The sequence below is a fragment of the Fusarium verticillioides genome, chromosome 10 (genome assembly GCF_000149555.1).
Source record: "Fusarium verticillioides 7600 chromosome 10, whole genome shotgun sequence".
NCBI lineage: Eukaryota > Fungi > Ascomycota > Sordariomycetes > Hypocreales > Nectriaceae > Fusarium > Fusarium verticillioides.
Genome location: NC_031684.1, coordinates 1,522,750 through 1,543,738, shown reverse-complemented (window position 1 = coordinate 1,543,738; position 20,989 = coordinate 1,522,750). Strand labels below are relative to the sequence as shown.

Below are 20,989 nucleotides of genomic sequence, written 5' to 3'. Positions count from 1 at the left end.
AGGTGCTTTTATCAGACGCGATGGAACATCAGTAGACTCCTCAGAGTTGTCGAACATCTGGTGCGAATTCATAAGAGCCAGATGCTGGAGATCGGTAACTCAGCAGCCAATCCTGGAATTGGTCGTGTTACAGTATGCAAAGGAATGATTGCTTGACTTTATTTAATACTTATCTTTATAAATCAGTTTGGATCTTTAACACATAGCTAGCCATTTATATAAAACACAACCTTTCTAAAATTATATCTTTCAGTTTGATAGTAATCGCTTGCGATAAGATAAGGTCGATATGTGATTATGTGGCCGCGTTTCACATTAGAGTTGCCGAACTTCCGAGATGGAGAGATACTGCACTGTCGACCAATGGACTGTTTATTTTCGACCATGTTGATTGCGAATATTGATGAACCTCGTAATTGACAACGCGTTTCGAACCAACAAGGTCTCCACTGCCGGATATCCGGCACATATCGCCTGACATAGCCCCGTTTGCACATGTCATATCACCAGTACCTTTCGCCCATTTCTTCGACCTTCACCAACAAACACCGCTAATCCAGCCACAAAACCCTTGGAATACCACCTGACATATTGTGATGTCACCAAACATTTCCTTCGACTCCGGCACTATCGATAGATTCAACCGGGCAGCTGCCGGGTATATCGTGCCTCTCCTTCTCATAGTCACGAATCTGATTACATACATCAACAAAGATGCATCCAAAGCTTATGATCTTACTTTTCTTAACGTCTTTGCCAACCTCTATCTGCTTGGAGCCTATCTTAGAGGCGACAGGTTCGGCTAGTGGGCCCCGACCAAGTGCGGCGAACCAGGAGATGTATCTTGAGTTGCTTCATGCACTGGAACAACTGGAGCATGGCGAGCCGAAGACTAAGGTGCCCGAGAAAAAGAAATCAGTTAGTGGTGTCGGATTCTTACTCATTAACCAAGTTTTGACTGGTTTCAGATATATGAACGTGCATGGGATGCTATTGCGCCATCACATGAATTCAAAGAGGGATTAAGGGTAAGATGGCCGGTCTCTTGAGCAGAAAAGAAAGGTTCTAACATATTCATCAAAGATAATATGGCTTCGCTGGAGTAGGTTCAAGCATACTATCCGTGACTTGAATATGGACGTGAGCTGAAAATTTAGCTTTCGAGATCAAACAAGCCGTCGGTCTGGCAGAATGCGGACATTTCAGTGGCTACGCTGGCCCAAATAAAGAGATCTACTATCAATATGAGGTTGGTTTTTCTTTATGTAACTTAACTTCAGAAGGCTAAAATAGGACAGACTGATGATGGTCACTGCGATACTGTCATCGAACAAATAGAGGTGGAACGCGCAATCGAACGCCAAATCAAGAAAGAGGGGGCAGCCATTCAAACCACTCAATGTCTGGACCTGACTGACACTTGGGTTTGGAATGGTCACCTACTCATTGGACCAGCGAAGGGCTTTGACTACGAGATAGAATGTGGGCCAAAGCTTATTGTTACTCCGGTGTCCATGATGTGGGATTTGGAGACTTTGGAGAAGGCGGAGAAAGAAAAAGAAAAGCAAGCTGATCGTGAGCTATAGACAACTGAATCCGTTGAAGATGAGGAGTCAAGCAATGGTAGGCTTTCAATTGACCATCAATAGTCAAAGGACTGAAAGCCAGGGAAGAAATTATCAGAGAACCCAGTGCCGTAGATCATTGCGTCGAAAGAATGGCAACCGTGGCAAATGAAATGCATACCGGGAATACTGGCAGTTGTACTCACTCGGTACTTCTTACGTCGCCCAAGAATGAAGTTGTTTCGTCTCTAGACAATTGTATGAATCCGGAACCAATTGCACCGTTCCCTGAAAAAGCTCAGGGGATCTACCTCGTGATAATGAGCTTATTTAGTTTAGGGTTATGTTTAGACAACACTAGCCTGTAGCCGTGTAAACATGCTTATTCTAATCCCCTCAGGGTTTCTCTTCTGTCGTAGGAAGAACTGCTGGTGAAGTGAATTACTGCGTGTCTGATGGTTCTGTAGAAGCACTTCACTGACCTGAATATGACCGACTTTGGAGCTGGGGCAACGGTTTTGGGATCTAGAACACAATTTGTAGACGGCTACAATATCCTTTGCTCCTTGAACTGCTAAATTCTAACCCTGGTAATGCAAGAAACGCAACAAGGAGTCTAATCCAACATCCACAGTGCCAATCACCATCCTCTTCCAAAAGTACCAGCTTAGGCATGAGCAGGGAGCCCTTGCGGATTCTTCAGGACCAGGCCTATCGATTCATAGATGTAGCAAAATAAGGCAACGTGGGCTGCAAGTTCTTCGGGTTTCTTGACAGATCAGATCATCAATATTATCAACCAAGCGGCAATTCGGCACAAATCGAAGATCAAACGTCGTTCAATGGCCAACTGAAAGACGCACAGGACGAAGGATTGTGCTTGCAGCCGACATATCATGACTTTTGATGAAGACAGCTATATGAGAGACACAAGGATAGAATCCTTCGACTGATGCTTTTCGGGATATAGAAAAGGCCGAGCATCCATCTCGCAGGGGTCTGTTAGTGGCTCAATCGACAATTATGAGAAATGGATGATTCTAAGGTTATGTAAAGAAAGAGGATTTCCAATAACTCTAGTATCTATATGCATGTGTGTTGGCAGCACAAAGAGTCTACTAAAGGCCAGCAGTTTATCCCCGAGGAGTGTGAAATTGTCACTGAAGTCCGCGTGAATGTGCCATCAAATTGTATGTGAAAATCTGGCGCTTATTATGCGGGAGATGCCGTTCTTCCGGGACACATTGATCTCTTTCATATATAGAGCCGCCCGAGGCTGCAGTCAAAGCGTGTTGGTTCTGCGTCTGCAAAATCCTCGTAAGCTTCTGTGCCGCTTGTAGAGCCAACAGCATTTCACATGGGTCGGATAAGCGGCATGCTCACTTCCAACGCCGAAGATACCCTCGTTCTCCAAATCTTCTGATATTCATTATTTGCTCTCATCACATCACCAAATCCTTCCAAATTCTTGTCAAAAGCCTATAAAAGACCGACTGACTCCCAGGGCCTCAAGTTTAAACCATACCAATGACTCCGGCACATCAACTCGAACCTCATTTCCTAGATCAAATCGTACAAGCATCAGCTGGATACATTCTCCCCAGTGTCCTTCTCGCAGCGAATCTCGTTGCCTATCTCAGTCAAGATGAAACCCGCCCTTATGAACTTCTTCGTCTTAATGTCCTTACCTTTGTCTATCTACTCTATGCCTACCACAGAGGAGACAGAGGCCATTAACGAGACCCAGGCTCTTAACATTGAGGATGCTGTCAAGCTGCCGGACTCTCTGGCTCTGTACCACCTTGAGGACTTTGAGTCTGAAGACTCTGCCCTCGAGAAGCGCAGGCACGTTACAGTAAGTTCCTCCCATTGCAAATTGCCTACATTACTGATATCTCGAAAGGTTTGCGAAAGAATCATTACCATCACCTCTCACTGCGTTATCATCGGGGGTGCTATCAAGGTAAGAGAACTTCGGTCAAATTGACAGGCCTCTAACACGCTTGTTTCAGGACGGGATTCTCCAGATCAGTGAGCATAAGATAATCATATTTGGTTCGAGCTAACGTAGGGATCAGGCGCTGCTATCAAGCACGCATCAAACCAAAAGACCTGTACTACTTTTACTGGACATGCTGGCCCCAACGGCAACCTTTTCTACCGCTATCGCGTATGTAAATCGCATTTCCCCCCTCATAACCGGCGATGCTGATAATGAAACCGCAGTCTACCGGCAGACACTGTGACACGACTGCTGAGCAGGAAACTATTGCAGGTGCAATCGAACACCACATCAAAAACCATGGGCACAAGCTCTGCGGTACTCAGTGTTTGGAACTAACTCATGGTGGAACTTGGCACGGATATCTCCTCATTGGACCGGCGAGTAACTTTGACCATAAGGGTTACTGTGGACCGAAAGTCAGCTTCGAGCATTGCGACTCGGGTGGCAGGGGTGATATGAATTACGCCGGCCCAGATTAGGGGTCAACATGCTGAAGTACCCGGGATAAAGCGTCTACCTGAATGTCCTTTTCAAGATCTGTTTGGTTTGAAAGTACAGGGACTTTGATCAATACAGGGCAAATAGGCTAAATACTTTCGTTCACATCTGCGATATATGGATAGCAGAGTCAATTTTACATCAGAAGCTCCACGCAGAGCATTGCTAACTACTTGTGCACCTGCCATGCACCAAATCGCCATATCATTCGCGATATCTTTGAGGTTCAGTCAATAGCAATCCCTTATATAACTATCCGCTTGTTGTATGAGCCACATGCTTCGATCAACACTCGGTGAATCTCCACCAAATGATACCTCACGCCAGTTTCGGAACAGCTTCTCGAGATGACTTCCTACAAGCGTGGCTCGTGACCCCTTAAACTCTTTCAGAGCAGGCACGTGTGAAGCCGCGAGGATTATGAGCATTGCCCCAGACATACTATTCTTTGTCAGTACGGTCTGATTCGGGAGCGATGATTGACTTACGACAGGGAGCATATCCAGGTATCAATCAGAACTGTCTGCGGGAACCCTCTGAGATCTAACGCATGTAGTAAACAAGCATCGAGGCATAACTTGCAGTTCTGCATAGCATCTGGTATTGAGGGCACCCTCGTTTCAGCATAGCTAGTGCTTAGCATCCACATCAGGTAAGGTCGGTAGATCACCCCCTTGCAGGTGAGATATCGCTGTCGAAGAAAGCCGCCAGCCGCTGTTGCTGCTTCCTCTGTATCGATGCTGAAGGAGAACGAGGCTGGTAAGACTTCACGCCAATCATCAAGTTGCCGCTGGAGCTCAGCCACGATGCGTGGAAAGCGACTGTGATCGAAAGCAGCGCCGGTATCCTTTGCGTAGAGTAGTTGATGGACTCTGTTGAGGAGGCGTCGCATACTGATACAGGCCAAGAAGTAGAGAGACGATTCCTCTTCTACGATTTCGGATGGGTGCGTGTGATATGTGCTTGGTAGTGGGATGGAAGACTCGACGCGAGCGATTCCTGATGGGGGACATGCTGAGAGCTCAGCCATGTAGTCACTGAGCAGGAATCAGTACATCACCTTATTTCTGTTATGTATGAAACGTTGACTCACCTTTCCAGAATGTAGCAGGACCAGAATATCCTTCTAATGCGTTCTTCCGCCTCGTCGTCGTGCGTGTTCGGTGGGTAGGATAGAAGCAACATGCATCTAGTCGCTGTAGCACTGAGGTACTCCCAAGCTTGAAGTGGCCGAACTAGGGAGGCGAAGTAGAGTCTGGCACGTCAGAAAGGAATATTCACTCAGCACTAGGATCATCTTACGCTGTGAAGAAGAGGCACTGGGTGCTTTGAGAGTCAACTTGCAGATGTGCGACATGGAGTTTCTTCAGGGCCAGTTGGAAGTAAATGTCACCCAACTTACGCTTCCGAAGTCTTCTGTCTTTCTCTGTTGCATCAGGCTCAGCAGTAAAACGAAGGTCTTCGGCAGCTTGACTTGCACATCCTAAGGCTAAAGTGAGTAAACACAGACAAGAATGAACTGTATCCTCTGAAGGGGTTCCGGTTTGAAGTGTCGCACGTATGTTACCGAGTTGCTCTTGTGACATGGAAGGATACCAGAAGTTGATGTTTCGTTCGAACGCCTCCAACATCGAGGTTATGTCTTCCGCGTCGACGTATGGGTACATGGGATTCGATGCGACTGTCAGCGGTGGTCGTGCTTGCTCAAGATAGAAGATTGAGTCTCCATCATGTCGGAGCAGCGGAAAGACATCAAAGTGAGGCCATTGGAGTATCGACTCCGTTGTCGAGGTATGCATCGAGTCCAAGACGGCATTCTCGAGGTTGTTGACATTCTCGCGTTGGTCTTGACTGGTCGGTGTTTGAATCGCATGACTCTGCCGACGAAGGTTCAAATCTGGCGAGGACCCCGAGAATGAGTTTGTGCGATTTGTTTGAGGTGAGTTGGCGAGTTGAACACCGTTCGGCTACAATGGTCAAAGCCAGACATCTAGAAGAGATACTTGTGGCTTACAATGGCGGATCTTAACTCGTGTAGGGTCTTCTCGACCCGCAGAACGCTTTCCAGGATGAGATCGTTCTTGCTCCTCCTACCGTAGCGTTAGATTGCTGGAGCGGAGCAGTTGATCGAAGAGTGAGGCTTACGAGTTGGCTTCAGATCCATAGGTGCAATCATGGCCGATCGACGAGCATGTCGCGCAAGGATTGTTCCCATCGCATCTATCGCTATCAGCCAAGCTGTCAAGTTTCTGGTAGATCACCCAACCTTGTCTTGCGGGTACGACAAGCATCGCACTAATGTCGGTCAGCACATGCAACATGAGACATGTTTGTAAACTCACGGCATGCGACGTTCTCAACCTCTTCCTCGCAGGCCATTCATCACTTGCTTGATCCATTGCGCTGGGAAACTGTACAGCAATTCGCTCCGGTACGGGCCGACGTGAACGTGGGGAAAAGAGGAGATAATGAAGGACGAGTTTGTGAATCATCTGATGGATCACGGGGATGCTCGGTCCGAGGTCAATTGGAGCGTGTGATTGGTGCGGGAATTCATTCGGGGAACGGATGGGATAGTTACCCCAGCTTTTGTGACCTTGTCCGATTGGACACTTCCTTGGTCTGCGAGCGAGGTTGGTGCAAAAGCTTGATGGGCATGAGACCTTGGAAATACTGGGGTCCAAATCAAGGTCATGAGGTGCCATTGCTCGCTGCGACGTGGTATGCAGATCGGGAAGTGAGGCCGAGGCTTTGGTGATCGGCAGACAAGTTTAATGGGAACTCAATTGACTCGCGATACGAAATTGTCGCAAACCAATTGAAGCTGAAACAATAAAGTCGGGACACTTTTCTAGCTGGACTTGGGGCCGATTACGGTTCAAATGACAGGTTGAGAGATAAAGGTTGTAAAGTAATGGTGCATTATGCATAGCATTGATCGCGATGGAGTTATCTTGAGTATGGCTACCTAAATCATGACGAGGCAATTGAGATTGACCTGATCAAACCTCTCCGGCGAGCTTCGCATCTCCCGTCACATTAAGAGTGTTCATAACAGTCTGCGCATCCCTCTTTTGAAGACTCTTCTTGACAGGGTTGGGTGCCTCAAACACTTCCGACAATTCCTCAAGAGTACGATCCTTAGTCTCGGGGAAGAAGAAGTAAATGAAGACAGCTTCAAACAAATCCCAAAAGACAAATACAAGATAGAAGTAGTAACCGATGTCCTGGAAAGCGGGACCACTGCTGTACTGGATAATAGTCGATGCAATTGAACTAGCAAGGTTACCGACGGCAGTACCCTTGGCTCGAGTGTCGGTGGACAAGCATTCAGCGATGTATGCTGACTGGAGAGGAGTCCAACCGAAAGAGAAGACGATACCGAAGATGAAGATCATAGCGACAGTGGCGTTGGCAGCGGATGCGTTGTCGGGCTGGTCGAGTGAGAGCTTACTAGTACCGGTGATGACGGCAAAACAGCAGGAGCAGAAGATAATGGAGTAGATCAGAAGAGGGCGGCGACCAACAACGTCAGTGAGACGAGCTCCGAGAATGGCACCGAAGAAGCAGAGCACAGGGTTGACGCCATTAAGAGCCAACACCTTCTTTTCGTCAGTGATGCCGGCTTGCTTCAGCATGACAGGAAGATAATAAGAGCTGGACACGGTTAGACAACGTTAGAGACTAGATCGGAATTTGGGACGTACCTCAAACTGTTTCCACTGACTTGTCCAAAGACAGCCATACCCAAGACTCCAATAAGTCGGCGTCGCGCACTATGAGTGTTCCAGAGTCCACGGTAGTCCCACCAAGACTTATCAGTAGCATCAGCAGCGATCTGGTTCGTCATCTCCTTGATCTGCAGCACAACCATGGGATGATTCTCGTCACCTTCACCATGGTATGTGGCAAGAACCTTGACAGCATCCTCAACTCTATCCTGAGCGATGAGCCAGCGTGGAGACTCAGGCAGCCACAGAACACCAAGAGCAACGATGCCAGAGGTGATCATCTGGCACCAAATGGGAAGTCTCCAGGCGATTTCGCCATCGATGTAACTGGAGCCGTAGACGACCCAACTAGCGATGATGCTACCGATATACCAGGTACAGTTGTACAGACCAGTGATGGTGCCTCGCCAGTTGGGATGCGCCATCTCGCTAACGTAGCAAGGGGCAGAGACACAGCAGAAGCTGACGCCGAAGCCCAAGATGAAGCGTCCGCCGAGGAATTGACCTCGTCCGGTGGATGTAGCTTGAACACATGTTCCGATGATGACTACGACGGCGCCGGTGAACATGCCCCATCGTCGGCCGAAGAAATCGTTTACGGGGGCGGTGAAGAATACGGCGGCGATGGAACCGATGTTGTACATGGCAAACACAATACCGGTCGAAGAACCCTCGGAAGACCTGCGACTGTTAGTTCAAATTCTTTTCTTGTTGGTTTCACATACATGTTAAAGTAGCGTTGGTATGCCTTCATACCATTGATACCACCGAGAAGGCTGCCATCATATCCGTTCTTCTAACGTTAGCAACCGGCGCATCATCCTCTCGTGAAAAGCTTACCAAGCAACCACAGAGGTATGCACAAGCCAGGATGAAGTATAACCTGAACATACGAGGCGTCCATGGCGACAACTTCTGGTTCTCAACATCATGCGCAAGCTGCACCGCGACATGAGCTTCATGAACCTCATCACCATGGTCAACAGCGACCTTCTCATCAGCTTTGTAGTCCATATTTGTCCAAGTGTCAATCAGTGGAGACTTGAAGGCCAAGAATGAAGAGACTGTCGATCAAAGGGCCAAGCTCAAGGGGTCTTTATATAAGTCGAGTTGCATGCATGTTATCGTCGTGGTAGACCGGAGTTTGGACCCCAGACGGCATGCAGCGTCCGTCCGACGTCGTCCCCGGATTTTGCAGCGCTCCCCCTCATTCTGTGCGTGTTGGGATTAGGTGGGGAGGCGAGATGGTGTTCTGACTTTTTGTCGGGGCGAGGATTGGGTTAGACTGTTATCCACTCCGGCTCCGGCTGCCCCGAAGGAAACCTGGGGTAGGTTTGGTGGTACCGATTGGTTCGGGTACAGCATCTTGGAAACGAAAGTTCTGCCCAAGCAGTCGTATGGTGTGCTTTCGCTCGTGACAGAGTTAAACCTAGGCGGAATGGCTCCAGAGCGCATTGTCGTCGGTCCATAATCCCGAGTTCACGAGTAGTCTGAGGAATGGCGACATCGGGATGGTCTCATGGAGCAAACTCCTTGCCCTTCTTTCACGTAACATGTTTCTGGGCATGGCAATACAAGTCCATTGATCTGGCATTTTGAACTGAATATTAAGCAGCGGCCCCATTATGCTACACGTCGAATAGAACAGGCATTGGCCATCGTATAGTCAACGCGCACGACCTAAAGGCTAATCCTCCTTCTACCAAACCGCCTCCTTCTACGGTTTCTGGCCATATACCACGTAGCTTCTTCTGTCAGTATATGAACTAATGTCGAAGAGGAGAACTTACATCTTCCAGTACCCATGCACCTTCGGATTTCTCAACTCGTTCCTCACATCCGCACAAAGAGATAGCACTTGATCCTTTGACCAGCCGAGCACCCTGGTGAATAAAGCCAAACTTACGCCCTCAAGTCCTGACTCAAAGTTGATCAGGTTCCATTTCCCAAGTTCCTTTAGCTTTGGGTCTTGGGGCCAGCCGTTGGTAGGCCATATGTAGATAGTCTCAACAACATTATGAAAGCCTGCTTCCTCGACGATAGCTTTGTACTTGTCAGAGTCACCAAGAGGCCGACCAATTTTTCGGGAGCCTTGTATAAGGCATTCTTGCCACTTCATCAGTGGTGAGGTTTCTGGGTCGAGAGTCCCATCGTCACAGAAGACGGGGAGTTGAATGTCCTGGATCTCATACCAGCCACCGGGGCTTAGAGCACTACAATTTGTCACTATAATGTTCGTGGTTCAAATCATGTCTCGGAGAACTTACTCAAATACCTTTTTTGCTATCGCTTCTGGGTCGGAGAAGCTTCCTGTCATCATGCGAGAGAAAATAAAGTCAAATGGTCTCAACCAAGTCCATTCTTTCTCAAGGTCGTCGATCTCGAAACTACAATTTGGCGGTACGCTGTATTGAAAGTCAGATAGACACTGCGGTTTAAGACAGGGTTGCACCAACAATGGAGGTTGAATAGGGCTCAGATCAACGCCGATCACCTGTTCAGACATTAGGCTAGTCAGTGGAGGGTTGTAAGTGGCATACTTCGGCAGCCGGATGTTCCTCAGCTAGAACCTATTTAGCCGCTCTCCATAAAAGGCTTTCCAGATAACATACCAAATTCCAATGCCCAGATCCCTGTTCCGGTACCCAAATCTAAAACTCGTTTGGCTGTATCGGCTCCTGGATTCAGGGCCCTCTTGCCGTCAAGCGTAATGATATACATGCCATCTTGCAGGTCTATCTCCTATCAGCACTAGAAAGCATGCGCTGAAGGGTTCTCTTACCGAGTCTATCGTTTTCGATCTCCAGTACAGTTAGACCAAGCACTCAGTCTATTTCATGATGAACTCACATCGTCATTTGGGTAGGCATACTCTACTTTTATCAGCCAGTGTCAATCTGAACGAACACTTATTCTTACTCCCTTCACTTAACCTATGGTAAGTCCGTCCATTCTCTTGCGCGAAATGAAGCAGGCTTGATCGAAGTGATAAATTTAATGAACCGTCGAGTGGCTTTGTTTGTCAGAACGTTGACTTTGGTGGGGTCGGAATGGGCCTACTATATCGATAGCAGAATCGTAGTCTAAATCAACAGCCTGCCCTTCAATTAGCAAGTGCCTGATCAAACAGTGTTCCTTATTACAATTTGTTCTGACATGCTAGGCAGTTGTGAGAAGAGGCGCGATGTTTGTAAAATTTTAGGCGTCAAGGCGGGGAACAATGAGTTGATATTAAAAGCAAATAAAGTTTTGAAGCACATGATTTGCTGCAAGGGCGCCTCGCGTCTCGCGCTACCCTGAAGCAGCTCTGATCTTATCATATCTTGAGCCATTTCTCTGCATACTTAGTGTGAAGTGTCTCCAAGAATGTAGGGGATCTAGTATGATAAAACTCAGATATCTCTCTTTGTACCTGGTTTTCTTGCTGTGAATATATTATAATCAATCATTATTAACAGTGACAACCAAAATCGTGACTGCAAAACGGTGGGGCTGCGTCCAATACAGCCATTACACGACAATCAAGGTAGCGCCGCCTCATGGGCAAGGAATAACAAATATCCCTGAATATAGACTATTTTGATCTATAACCGAAACATATTGACATCTGGAAATCCATTACTGTACTCTGCAAGCCTGTAAGGCATGATAAAAGGCACCATTCCGCTATCGGCATGTGGCTGTCTTAGCTCCAGATCATACCCAAATCAGCCTAGCCGACTTTTTTTCATTTCAGCTGAACCCCAGACAACTCCTTTCGCAATTTCGAAATGCTTCGTGACAAAGAGACAATTATCGCGACTTCAGCATGGCAGACAATGGCAAGTCGCCAACCGACATAATCACCTATATCGGTGTGCCGTTGGCAGTCTTGGGAGGTAGAGCTCCATTCCCCACGTATAACGCATGCCAAGCGACTAACTACCCCGGCAGTTCTCCCAATCCTGTACAACACGCTCTCCACGCTCCTCTCGCTTTCCAAGATAAAGCGTATGCTGCGGCATAGTCGTCTTACAGCACTAACAAGGAGTGATATTGTCAATAGGGTCATCGAGATAGAGCTCCCTCGCTATGCTGTAATGCCGCTGGACAGATTCCAGGATCGCTCCGAGTACTGGACTCTGTCGCGTCATCCCAGCTCTATTCCTGGTGGTAGTTGGACCACTTTCAACTGGAAGACTCACTCAATTGGTATGAAGACCCAGAGAGTTGAGTATGCTGATCAAGTCCGACAACCTCAAGTCGAAGTAGCATTCGACGAGCTCGTCTGTTATCTGCTTGATCTTGGCGCCGTCCCGAATCCGCATGGATGGAAGTTACTGAGATCATCTGGACTTTGGACGCCTGTAGGATGCTGTTTGATGATGTCTCCCGAAGGCCGGCAAGACGCGCTGACAATCGCTCCCTCGAGTGATTCCGATGGTAATCTCTCTTTGACTGTTGCTTGGTCTAGTTCTTGGATCACAAGGGATTATTCCAACTTGCCGCCATACTGGGTCCGATTGCCCTCACCACCTCAAAAAGAGAATGCAAATAAGCCCGGAAGCGTGTCGGAGGGCCTAGAGCACTCAAATCGGAACTCAGAGGACGAGCTGACAACAGGGAAGTATCAGGGCACCGACTCACGCCCAGGAACTAACAACGCTCCCGCACAGTCGAATGCAATCACTTGTCAGATTTCCATGTCTGGAATCGCCACGGCACTGACTGAGCAGGACCATTATGGTGCCCAGACGACTCTGAACCTAGAAAGCCTTTACATTGACCACCTGCGAATTCAGCCTGCTAAATCCGATGGTGTGTGGTTTTCCAGTGCAGTGACCGCTTTCGGGACGTCCAGTCAGACGATCCTGTGGAACTATAAGATACCTGACGATATTCTATCCTTTGCACGGAAGGAAACTGTACCCTGTGGAGTGTTGGTTGTCCTAGGCATTGTTGATGAATCTGAAACACCAACATGGGCAACCAGGCATGACGATCATGGAACAGACATCCACAAGTTTGCGCGAAAGTCTCAAGAACAACGAGCTGCGATGGCTGCAGAAGCACTATTGCCTCCTGCTCAACGTCAAGCGGCAGCACAGGCTCGGATGCAAAAGGAGAACCAGGAGCGGATGGAGGAGAGTAAGTCAGCCCAATCGTTTACGGATCCGAGTTCATTACTGACATGAAACGCTACAGTGCGAGAGAGGCTCAGAACAAGCCAGCTGAGACGCGATCAGCGAATGATGGAAGCCCTACGCAGCCCCAAGTGGGACACAAAGCTTGTTGCTGAGCATTGCCTTCGATGGCTTCAAGGGAAAGGCCTTTGGGATGACTCGCTTACTGTGAAGGACGTCGTTGGCTTCATGTTGCATCGCATGGTTCTGGATGGGGAGTTCGCGTCTAAAATTTGCCGGATGCTGGACAAGTGGAAGGCTTGGGCTGATGTCGGTGGTATGAAACAGTCTGACTACCAGGCAGTTCAAGACGATCAAGTTGAATTTGCGCATGCGTCGTTGTTAGTGGCTATGATTCGAGATACATCTACTGCCTTGGAAGGAACTGTGTCTATGGACCTACAGGAATGTTTGAGGATGTGGAGAAAAGTTCGGCTTGGGTGATTTGCATTGCAGATAGAGGGGGATACCCAGTGGAGATGCTTGCTGAATTATTTTGTGTCACCAAGCCGTTATCGGTCTCGGCCTATCAATCAACTCAAGAAATTACGACAACAATTGCAAGAAACATCACAGAAGGAGATTCGCTGATTAGGGCCCGGGAGTGATATTGCAAACTAAGGAGCGAACTAGCTAGCTAAAAACAAGATAACAAAGGAAACGAGCAGAAATGATCAACACTTCGAAGCTTCTGATCCAGGAGGATCATCTGCCAAATTGACGAGGCTAGTGTTGCACTCAGGCAATAGTACCGTTGAGATCGATGGTACCGGGAGGGAAAACAAAGCCGATGTTGGGATAGAAGAAGTTTCCGATGTAGACCTGGTTGCGGTAGATGCTGACATAGAAGTCAAGCTGCCACATGTCAGTATCGCGGCGGTGAAGTTGTGCCTATGGGTACTTACACCCTTGACCCAAAGCTTGAATGTGGCATTTCCAGGAGTGAGTTGGCTGAACTCATTGTAGTAGAGGGTGCCACTAAGACGACGGTTAGTCAACTTCTCTCCAGTTGTAATTCACACTCACGCATTCAGGGAACCACTCCAGGGGACGTAGAACCCAGCGCCAGAAGCAGCGAACTTCAACTCAAGAGTGACAACCTCGAGAGCGATGGTGAGGTTAGTCTTGGTGATGTTGATCTTTCCGCTGGCATTAGCCTGGTTCTTCCAGACCTGATGGTCGGGGCAGGAGTCGAATTGGATGAGGGATTCGAGGTGAGCTCGGCCACCGGGCTTGGCTACAACAGCCGAGGCAAGCTCCTGGATCTCTTGCTCAGTGGTGCTGCGGGCGTGGCTGCCGGTGGTGACGTAGGTTGCCAGAGCGCTGAGGAGGCTGTTGTCAATGTTGGAGGCGCTGACGGACTGGATGGGCAGGGCCTGGGCCTGCTGCTGTTGCTGAGGGAAGGCGAGAGTGGAAGCCATTGTGATGAGCTTGGAGTTTGTTGGAAGAGTGTTTGTTGTTGTTGTTGGTTCTTGAGATCTGGTGAGCTTGATGAGGATGGTTTTGTTGTCCAGGTCGGGGATTCTTGTAGCTTTTATAGATTCTGTCCCATGGCTAAAAGATAGTCTTCGGGTCTTCAAGACAAACAGGCAGTATCAAAAAGGGAATGAGCGCACATCCATCAGAGAAGCTCTCGTCGCTGGGCGCTTAGATGAAGGTGAAGCAGTCCCCAGATGGTTTAGCCTTCTTGCTCTGTCACCGCTGAAAAATGTCAGTCTTACTTTCAGCCGGCCGTCTCATGGGCCATGAAGACACAATCTAACCGTGAAGGTCCAAATATCGTGACATTACAAGGTTGAGAGCAAATATTGCGGTGTTTCTCATCACACCGACCGCGAAAAGGCTTCCTGATCAAGCTGGAGGCTGAGGTGATATTGTCTTTAGCGCTTGTGAACAGAACTGCATGACGCTATGTAATGCTGCATACCTCTGGTGGTGAGCAGAATACACTATGAGGTCAAGAAACTCACGATGATTCGAGTATAGTTGACGATGATCATGTCAGTGACATCAAGTCTGGACTCATAGCACATACAGAGAGGGAGACTAAACGCTGCGGGCCGAGACCGCATCAACTGTTGGGTTACGAATCGGAAACTAAGAGAGCAGATAGTTGATGTGATTGGCAGTCCAGCAGGGGTCCTCAGCTCGGCATCGAAGCTTACCCATACCGTTTTTGGGCGGAGATGTCTCAAACCATAAGGCCATTTTCCAATTTGGATTGCGCCATATCCCAATATCTAACGGACTAAGCCTGTATTGCGTCGAATAACATGCTCACCGAGCTCGGCACTTTGATTGTAGCAGCAAATCACGCAAACAGCCCAGGCTAGCCTTGGGCTTTGAGGCCCTCCCTAGCGCGCATTCCGAAAGGCTGAGCAGGGTCCTTCAGGGCATCGGTCTTACTATTGAACTACTCTCCGCGGCATCTTCGGACTCGGCGGGCAATGGGACTTTGGTAACGCTCGGTGGTTTGAGGGAATTTAGGGGAATCTAGATGGCTATACTCGGCAAAGACCCTTCTGGTTGCTATACCGAGGCTGATATCCCAACCAATAGGTCTTGAAAGCTCCCAACTCTGGAATAGAGAGAAAGTCGGTCAACGACCTCAGCTATGGCACAGTATATCTTGGGTGATCATCATACAGATTTTCTGGCTGGCTAGTAGAAACAAGACGACGAGCGAGGTGATGAAATCAAGCCCATTTGAGATTGAACAGAAGAGTTCAGCCTGTTCTTATTTCTATTACCCATGGCTTCCAGAGCTCAGTTTCGCTTGCGTCTACCATGTTGAGATTATTCTCGACCCCTCAGGGTTGCTAAGATCATGCGTATGGTTGTCTACTCGAGTATTGCTCGAGTTATTGCAGCCGCTGGCTGTCCGGGCTAAGGGGCTCGTTCCAACCACCAGTTATCAGGTCTGGCATCAGGAAATGTCACTCTCGTCAACGCCCCCAGGCAGCATACCAAACCCCCGTACAGTAGATTCTGGCTGTCTATCTCTCATGTGCTTGCGCGCTTCTCTGATCTCAATTTTTGCTTGTAGGCTGATGCAGGAACTGTAGAAGTTTCCTATGCTATAACAATGTCCAAAGTGTTATCTGAAGATCGTGGTGGGGTTCACAATTCTAATAACTTGAGATATTCGCTCCGAGTCAGCATCGCTAGTCTCTCATGCCTCTTTCCACTCTTCGAGTTGTGCAACTTTTATTCTAGAGGTGGTCGATGATACATATTTTTGAATAGCCTCATGTTACTATGTATAAAGTTGACGCTTCAAAGAAGCCCAGGTGTCGGTATAAAGGCAAACCCACATGAGCATATCCCGTCGCACAAAAGGCCATCAGGCATGAATTAAAAGCTTTTTCTTGTATAAGGTTTTCTTAAGTTCTATCGCTGGTGAGGCATTTCTGAAAAGCACTCATGGAAACAAATCTTACAGACAAGGCGAAAGGCCAATCGTCGTGAAGGTTGGACGATTTCATACTTCTGGGTATACATTGCTCTTCATACAGGAGTATCATCAAAAGATTTCTCATAAATTGAAGAAGCACCATACTTCTATTCAATTGGTTTCGCTTCGTTGTGTGGTTAGCTGAACAACCCCAGCTGTCTGGGGGCCTCACCACTCATATGTTACCCTGGATGCCTGTGAGATTTTCTTTTCGTTGGGATTTGCTGGTCGTAATGTAAGCAATATAGCGATTTTGCAGCTGAAAAATGACGCTATGCTTGTTTTGTCGGGGGACTCTGACATGTCGTTAATCCGGTAAGCTGAGGTGATGACTCTCGACGGATGAGCTGGACCATTTCAAAAATGCGGAGACTGGTGCACCATCAGTCGAAAAAATGCGGCTCAGTGTGCATTTGTCAGGACATTCGATTCAGTGATGAGGGATCAACAGGGCTAAGATTAAGTCTCCGGAACTTCTGGAAATTAAGCACGAGTGCCGAAAGGTCGTGGCAACGTTAAACCCGCTTGACCCGACAAATAATGTTCACACTAACAACAATCACAGTCATAACAAAGTCAAAGCGTTTCCCCTTCACCAGTAAAAACACCAACGGACAAAATCCCCCGCACCGGCATCTTCTTTCCTCCGCGAACCATTGCCCCCTAGCGCAACCAGGATAACATCATCGAGCCTATTAGCGCATCCTCACTTGAATCATTCGCCCAAGCTGACTGGTTCAATGTGAGACAAAAGGTGCTTTTCGTCTTATCTCCCTTCCCCCCATCCCTTCTCTTTTTCCTTCTAAACTTCTTCTTCTCTTCTTCCTCTGCGGCTCCCAAGTGAGTCTGCTGTCTTCGGCCATGCACGATGGAGGCGGATTATAGACCGAATGTCTATGCTTCTATCTTTATTACCCTGCCGCTCGCTGCGCTGGTGCTGGTGCTGAGACTCGTGGCGAGACGGTCGACGAGGGCGGGTTATGGTATTGATGATTGGTTGGCCGTTGTTGCGTTTGTACGTTATGCTTAAGGTTCGCCAGTGAAAGATCGCTGATGATTGATGTGTAGATTGGAGCGCTCGCGTACTCGGTTGACAACCTTGTCTGTAAGAGTATGCCCATTCAAAATGCATCAATTGCGATAACTAAATGCGACTTTAGTTCTTTTTGCCTTCGGTCTCGGCCGCCCGTTGGAAGATGGCCCGTCGCATCTCACCGAAGAAGAACGGCTCGAACGATCATACCTCCTCATTTGGCTCAGCAGCCTGGCGTACACCATCGGCATCGGCTTCGCCAAGTTCGCCATCTTGACATTTTACTGGCGCCTCTTCAAATATTCTAGTTCGCGCATCGCAATCCAAGTTGTCTTTGTGCTTTGTGTCGCATGGTTCATCGTCCGTATACTCCTCTTGACACTGTCATGTATGCCGACGTCAGCCTACTGGGATCTTGCCCGACGAACTACCCATTGCCATGTCACGAGCAATATTTATTTCTTCTCCACTGGTTTAACGCATGCTGTTTTGGATATTGCCATTCTTGTTCTCCCGCTGATTGAAGTCATCAAAATGCATCTTCCGCTTGGTCAAAAACTTGCTGTCATGGCCCTCTTCGGCTTCGGTGCTCTGTGCGTTCCCCGTGTGTGATATCTCGTGCCCTGGACTAATACGTGAACAGTGTTTGTGTTTTGACGATTCTGGTCATCCATAATTCCTTCGAGTTCAATGGAAGTTCAAAAGAAATCGCCCTCAAGATCGGTTATCACGGGTCTTTGGCTGCGGCCGAATGCAATCTCGCCAATGTTTCGGGTATATCACCCCGGCCCAAATCGTGAACCTCAATTGACATGCAGCAGTTTCGCTACCAATGCTGCGACCCGTATTTCGAAAGATGGTACCCTCTTCATTCCTTGCCTCTCACAGAAGTAAGCGCGCAGTCATCGACTCAGCACTATCACCAGAATACGGCATCAAGGGCAGTCGCGGCACTGAAGCATCAGTACAAAACGACTCAAGTTCCGTGTGTGAATTTGCAATGAACGATGATATCCCCGCGGGATACGATATTGAGGCGTCACATGCTGGGTGGAGTTATGGCACAGAGATCACAATCTCGAGTCCTTGGAGACATCAAACGCCTCCATCGACAGTAAACGAAGGATTGGATGGGATACAAATATCTGAAGAAACAACAGTCCACGTTGAGCGCATAGGGCCTTATCCATAATCGGCTCAGTAAATGAATAATATTAATACTGCTTCATTGAAATCATAACTATTTGCGCCGTGAGGCACCTTTTACTGTAATCTCAGACTACAGCTTTGAAGAAACATTCGACGTATCGCATCCGCAACTATCGGAAACCTCTGCCTTCTTGCTCTCAATAAGAGTGCTCTTGTTTACGCTCTGCTCACTAGGTGGCACATCCAGCGCAGGGTTCTTGGTGAAGAAGTTGACAGGCTTGAGATGCACCTTGAGAATCTCAACCGGCATGACAGGGAAGTCTTCGATGCGTGGGATATGGTTGATACCGAATTGCACCCAAACCACAATGTCAGACTCCGGTGTCAGTGATTCGTTCCTTTGTGCCCAAGTTCTCACACCTGCGTCTCCACGAGACTGATTGGTATACCATCCTCCCGCGTACAGTTCGCGGTCGCGATGTGTGGTGACATAAATGTTATGGTCTGCGAACTCAGCGCGCTTATGCAAGAAGCTGTCTTGGTCGCCCATGAGCTTCTGGAAAGGCGGGGCCATGATCTTATAGCCCACCGGCTTGCCGTTGATAGGATTGAGGGAGTTGGGGTTGGTGATCTTATAGACCCTACTAAGGTCATAATCGATATCCAAACCAGCAGTCTTATCAATGGTCTTCTCAACGACTTCGTAGCCGGTACCATGAGGGTTAAGGTGGGGATCACGAGGTATTCTGTGGGCTTCGCTGTATACCAGCTGGTTCGTATGGCCGTCAATCATGGGATCGACACGTAAGGAGAAGATATGTTGATGAACGCCTGCCAGGACACCGGGGTGTACGACAGTTCCAAATGGCACTCCTGTCTTGTCCAGCTCGTGGTCAATCGGCTGTGTAGACAAGATACCCGTGGCGCGGACTTCATACGTGACCTCTCCTGCTTGGTTGAACAGGAACATGAGGATATACTCGTAGTTCGAGACTGTGATTATAGATTGCAGAACAAGCTCACGTGCGCGTACAACAGCAGCTCTTCCAGTTCTGTAGTTGGTATGCTTCCATCCAATACCAGCATCTTGCTCATGAATGCAAATGACGTTCTCCATCGGCAGCGGCCTGCCTTGATCATCGCAGATCACGCCGCTGAGGTACTGAATGCTGCCTAAGCAATCACAGCCAAGCTTGAGGTTATTTGCTGTAGCGCCAGCACCGGCATCACCCAGGTCAAATGCTGACTTCTTGTGGAACGGGTGACGCGGATCGCCATATGGCACGCTCATGTCTGATAGGGATAGTCTGTAGAACAAGGGACGGTTGTCATACTTGACGTTGTACAGCACCATGCCTTCACGCTGATTAAAGCCTATTTCTGTCAGCTGGGTGATCATTGAGTTAGACAAGATATCGGACTAACCGACGAAGAAGGTCCACTTTTGCCATGAGACAACGTTTCCAGTCTCACCGACCGGGGTGACATTGAAGCTTGGCCCTTCTGGCTGGCTTACGTGAAGTGGCTTGAGATCCTTTCGCAGCTCTTGCGCCTCTGGGATATACTCATTTGCGGGCTTGGGTTGATATGGTGCCAATGGTTTGATGGTGTTGTCAGCGCCAGTGGGGAGTACATCAATCCGGATGACTTTGTAATTGACGCATTCAATGACCGGCGATACAGGCAAGGGGAATGCGTAGTGGTTGGAATCAGCTTCACCAGAGTTTGCGGGGTCTCGCATGTACAGGAAGACCTGGTACATACGGGCATCATCCTCAACTCCGTCGGACCCTGATCATGTCAATTCTTACTCCATCTCACCACGTATCAATGGGCTTACCGTAAATCCAGGGGTCAGCACAGACAACAGTCCCCTCTGGCAACTTTAGCTTCTCGAGCTCAGCCAAAACCTGCGGGTCTTGAAGCGCAAGTTTCTCAACCCTCTGCGCCTCATCATAGTCCACATTGCCGTGGACATTCGGCCCAAGCTTCACATTGCTCTCAATTCTTCCAGTGGTCAAGTTGACTATAGCTTCATGGAAAATATCCTGTGACTGTCAGATCATGCACGATGATAAACTAAGTGGGGTAAACTCACCGTTCCACGGATATAATACGCAACAAAAGCCAAACGTTCAATCGGCGAAGGGGAAGTTCCGTTGTCGAACGCTTCTAAATACGGTGCAAGCTTCTCCTTTGGTGGCTCGCTGAGCGTTATAACCTTAAAAGATAGTGAGACAGACTGTGGCCAAACGCTCTCTATCAAGCGTGCGCTAGCCTGAATCTCATCGCCCGTCAGCGGGCAAAGCGGGTGGAGAGCAGAAGACATGATTGTGATCTGAGAACCGTTGTTAATCGGATGAAAATAACAATTGACGAAGTTGCAAACTAT

General features: G+C 48.4%; 9 protein-coding genes across 12 annotated transcripts; 4 read left to right on the top strand and 5 right to left on the bottom strand.

The window, feature by feature from the left end:
* The first annotated feature begins 504 nt into the window (after positions 1 to 504).
* FVEG_08558 (hypothetical protein) lies at positions 505 to 1,963 on the top strand. Its single transcript, XM_018897447.1, has 5 exons — positions 505 to 918; positions 969 to 1,028; positions 1,084 to 1,102; positions 1,158 to 1,249; positions 1,299 to 1,963. Exons 1-5 carry the CDS (start codon positions 715 to 717, stop codon positions 1,584 to 1,586), a joined length of 663 nt encoding a protein of 220 aa, XP_018755100.1. The 5' UTR covers positions 505 to 714; the 3' UTR covers positions 1,587 to 1,963.
* A 902-nt stretch (positions 1,964 to 2,865) lies between these two features.
* On the top strand, positions 2,866 to 4,424 carry FVEG_08559 (hypothetical protein). Its single transcript, XM_018897448.1, has 5 exons — positions 2,866 to 3,420; positions 3,469 to 3,528; positions 3,578 to 3,596; positions 3,644 to 3,735; positions 3,792 to 4,424. The coding sequence occupies exons 1-5, from the start codon at positions 3,211 to 3,213 to the stop codon at positions 4,047 to 4,049; spliced, it is 639 nt and encodes a 212-aa protein (XP_018755101.1). The 5' UTR covers positions 2,866 to 3,210; the 3' UTR covers positions 4,050 to 4,424.
* FVEG_16356 (hypothetical protein) lies at positions 4,144 to 6,516 on the bottom strand. 2 transcript variants are annotated; one of them, XM_018905602.1, is made up of 8 exons: positions 6,411 to 6,516; positions 6,335 to 6,363; positions 6,214 to 6,288; positions 6,083 to 6,158; positions 5,371 to 6,035; positions 5,162 to 5,323; positions 4,557 to 5,105; positions 4,144 to 4,509 (listed from the first exon to the last, which is right to left on the bottom strand). In XM_018905602.1, the coding sequence occupies exons 1-8, from the start codon at positions 6,465 to 6,467 to the stop codon at positions 4,299 to 4,301; spliced, it is 1,824 nt and encodes a 607-aa protein (XP_018755102.1). In that variant the 5' UTR covers positions 6,468 to 6,516; the 3' UTR covers positions 4,144 to 4,298. The 2 variants fall into 2 exon arrangements, with proteins under 2 accessions (XP_018755102.1, XP_018755103.1); XM_018905603.1 differs by lacking the exons at positions 6,083 to 6,158; positions 6,214 to 6,288; positions 6,335 to 6,363; positions 6,411 to 6,516 and having other exon boundaries at positions 5,371 to 6,072.
* Positions 6,517 to 6,974: 458 nt separating this feature from the next.
* On the bottom strand, positions 6,975 to 9,065 carry FVEG_08560 (hypothetical protein). The gene is made up of 4 exons (XM_018897449.1): positions 8,640 to 9,065; positions 8,525 to 8,592; positions 7,776 to 8,480; positions 6,975 to 7,725 (listed from the first exon to the last, which is right to left on the bottom strand). Exons 1-4 carry the CDS (start codon positions 8,811 to 8,813, stop codon positions 7,071 to 7,073), a joined length of 1,602 nt encoding a protein of 533 aa, XP_018755104.1. The 5' UTR covers positions 8,814 to 9,065; the 3' UTR covers positions 6,975 to 7,070.
* Positions 9,066 to 9,231: 166 nt separating this feature from the next.
* On the bottom strand, positions 9,232 to 10,982 carry FVEG_08561 (hypothetical protein). Its single transcript, XM_018897450.1, has 11 exons — positions 10,943 to 10,982; positions 10,860 to 10,895; positions 10,719 to 10,812; positions 10,650 to 10,672; positions 10,582 to 10,600; positions 10,412 to 10,534; positions 10,340 to 10,362; positions 10,256 to 10,293; positions 10,067 to 10,204; positions 9,590 to 10,012; positions 9,232 to 9,544 (listed from the first exon to the last, which is right to left on the bottom strand). Exons 1-11 carry the CDS (start codon positions 10,955 to 10,957, stop codon positions 9,517 to 9,519), a joined length of 960 nt encoding a protein of 319 aa, XP_018755105.1. The 5' UTR covers positions 10,958 to 10,982; the 3' UTR covers positions 9,232 to 9,516.
* A 625-nt stretch (positions 10,983 to 11,607) lies between these two features.
* FVEG_08562 (hypothetical protein) lies at positions 11,608 to 13,640 on the top strand (the record flags this gene model as incomplete). Of its 2 annotated transcripts, XM_018897452.1 has the most annotated exons (4): positions 11,608 to 11,677; positions 11,733 to 12,717; positions 12,772 to 12,926; positions 12,984 to 13,640. In XM_018897452.1, 4 exons carry the CDS (start codon positions 11,608 to 11,610, stop codon positions 13,403 to 13,405), a joined length of 1,632 nt encoding a protein of 543 aa, XP_018755107.1. The 2 variants fall into 2 exon arrangements, with proteins under 2 accessions (XP_018755107.1, XP_018755106.1); XM_018897451.1 differs by having other exon boundaries at positions 11,733 to 12,926; positions 12,984 to 13,405.
* FVEG_08563 (hypothetical protein) lies at positions 13,544 to 14,831 on the bottom strand. The gene is made up of 4 exons (XM_018897453.1): positions 14,725 to 14,831; positions 13,988 to 14,662; positions 13,867 to 13,939; positions 13,544 to 13,816 (listed from the first exon to the last, which is right to left on the bottom strand). Exons 2-4 carry the CDS (start codon positions 14,380 to 14,382, stop codon positions 13,700 to 13,702), a joined length of 585 nt encoding a protein of 194 aa, XP_018755108.1. The 5' UTR covers positions 14,383 to 14,662; positions 14,725 to 14,831; the 3' UTR covers positions 13,544 to 13,699.
* Positions 14,832 to 17,079: 2,248 nt separating this feature from the next.
* On the top strand, positions 17,080 to 18,736 carry FVEG_08564 (hypothetical protein). Of its 2 annotated transcripts, XM_018897454.1 has the most exons (5): positions 17,080 to 17,430; positions 17,484 to 17,520; positions 17,576 to 18,041; positions 18,092 to 18,222; positions 18,270 to 18,736. In XM_018897454.1, exons 1-5 carry the CDS (start codon positions 17,284 to 17,286, stop codon positions 18,638 to 18,640), a joined length of 1,152 nt encoding a protein of 383 aa, XP_018755109.1. In that variant the 5' UTR covers positions 17,080 to 17,283; the 3' UTR covers positions 18,641 to 18,736. The 2 variants fall into 2 exon arrangements, with proteins under 2 accessions (XP_018755109.1, XP_018755110.1); XM_018897455.1 differs by having other exon boundaries at positions 18,092 to 18,736.
* Positions 18,728 to 20,926, bottom strand: FVEG_08565 (primary-amine oxidase; the record flags this gene model as incomplete). The annotated part of the gene is made up of 4 exons (XM_018897456.1): positions 18,728 to 19,971; positions 20,023 to 20,388; positions 20,438 to 20,645; positions 20,696 to 20,926. 4 exons carry the CDS (start codon positions 20,924 to 20,926, stop codon positions 18,728 to 18,730), a joined length of 2,049 nt encoding a protein of 682 aa, XP_018755111.1.
* Between the last annotated feature and the right edge of the window lie 63 nt (positions 20,927 to 20,989).

Bases quoted from the DNA above. Each gene is read 5' to 3' on its own strand.
- FVEG_08561 (XM_018897450.1), bottom strand. The intron at 10,363-10,411 runs GTATGTTATCTG...AATAGGTTCTAG, and splicing joins GATCTGGGCATTGGAATTTG to CTGAGGAACATCCGGCTGCC. The intron at 10,294-10,339 runs GTATGCCACTTA...ATGTCTGAACAG, and splicing joins AGGAACATCCGGCTGCCGAA to GTGATCGGCGTTGATCTGAG.
- FVEG_16356 (XM_018905602.1), bottom strand. From the start codon at position 6,467: ATGGATCAAGCAAGTGATGAATGGCCTGCGAGGAAGAGGTTGAGAACG. The intron at 6,036-6,082 runs GTAAGCCACAAG...TGACCATTGTAG, and splicing joins ACGAGTTAAGATCCGCCATT to CCGAACGGTGTTCAACTCGC. The intron at 5,324-5,370 runs GTAAGATGATCC...CTGACGTGCCAG, and splicing joins CAGTGCCTCTTCTTCACAGC to ACTCTACTTCGCCTCCCTAG.
- FVEG_08563 (XM_018897453.1), bottom strand. From the start codon at position 14,382: ATGGCTTCCACTCTCGCCTTCCCTCAGCAACAGCAGCAGGCCCAGGCC. The intron at 13,940-13,987 runs GTGAGTGTGAAT...CCGTCGTCTTAG, and splicing joins TGGAGTGGTTCCCTGAATGC to TGGCACCCTCTACTACAATG. The intron at 13,817-13,866 runs GTAAGTACCCAT...GACATGTGGCAG, and splicing joins TCAAGCTTTGGGTCAAGGGT to CTTGACTTCTATGTCAGCAT.
- FVEG_08564 (XM_018897454.1), top strand. From the start codon at position 17,284: ATGGAGGCGGATTATAGACCGAATGTCTATGCTTCTATCTTTATTACC. The intron at 17,431-17,483 runs GTACGTTATGCT...ATTGATGTGTAG, and splicing joins GGTTGGCCGTTGTTGCGTTT to ATTGGAGCGCTCGCGTACTC. The intron at 17,521-17,575 runs GTAAGAGTATGC...ATGCGACTTTAG, and splicing joins CTCGGTTGACAACCTTGTCT to TTCTTTTTGCCTTCGGTCTC.
- FVEG_08559 (XM_018897448.1), top strand. From the start codon at position 3,211: ATGAAACCCGCCCTTATGAACTTCTTCGTCTTAATGTCCTTACCTTTG. The intron at 3,421-3,468 runs GTAAGTTCCTCC...ATATCTCGAAAG, and splicing joins AGAAGCGCAGGCACGTTACA to GTTTGCGAAAGAATCATTAC. The intron at 3,736-3,791 runs GTATGTAAATCG...ATGAAACCGCAG, and splicing joins ACCTTTTCTACCGCTATCGC to TCTACCGGCAGACACTGTGA.
- FVEG_08560 (XM_018897449.1), bottom strand. From the start codon at position 8,813: ATGGACTACAAAGCTGATGAGAAGGTCGCTGTTGACCATGGTGATGAG. The intron at 8,593-8,639 runs GTAAGCTTTTCA...TAACGTTAGAAG, and splicing joins CATACCTCTGTGGTTGCTTG to AACGGATATGATGGCAGCCT. The intron at 7,726-7,775 runs GTACGTCCCAAA...AACCGTGTCCAG, and splicing joins GTCAGTGGAAACAGTTTGAG to CTCTTATTATCTTCCTGTCA.
- FVEG_08558 (XM_018897447.1), top strand. From the start codon at position 715: ATGCATCCAAAGCTTATGATCTTACTTTTCTTAACGTCTTTGCCAACC. The intron at 919-968 runs GTTAGTGGTGTC...GACTGGTTTCAG, and splicing joins TGCCCGAGAAAAAGAAATCA to ATATATGAACGTGCATGGGA. The intron at 1,250-1,298 runs GTTGGTTTTTCT...AAAATAGGACAG, and splicing joins AGATCTACTATCAATATGAG to ACTGATGATGGTCACTGCGA.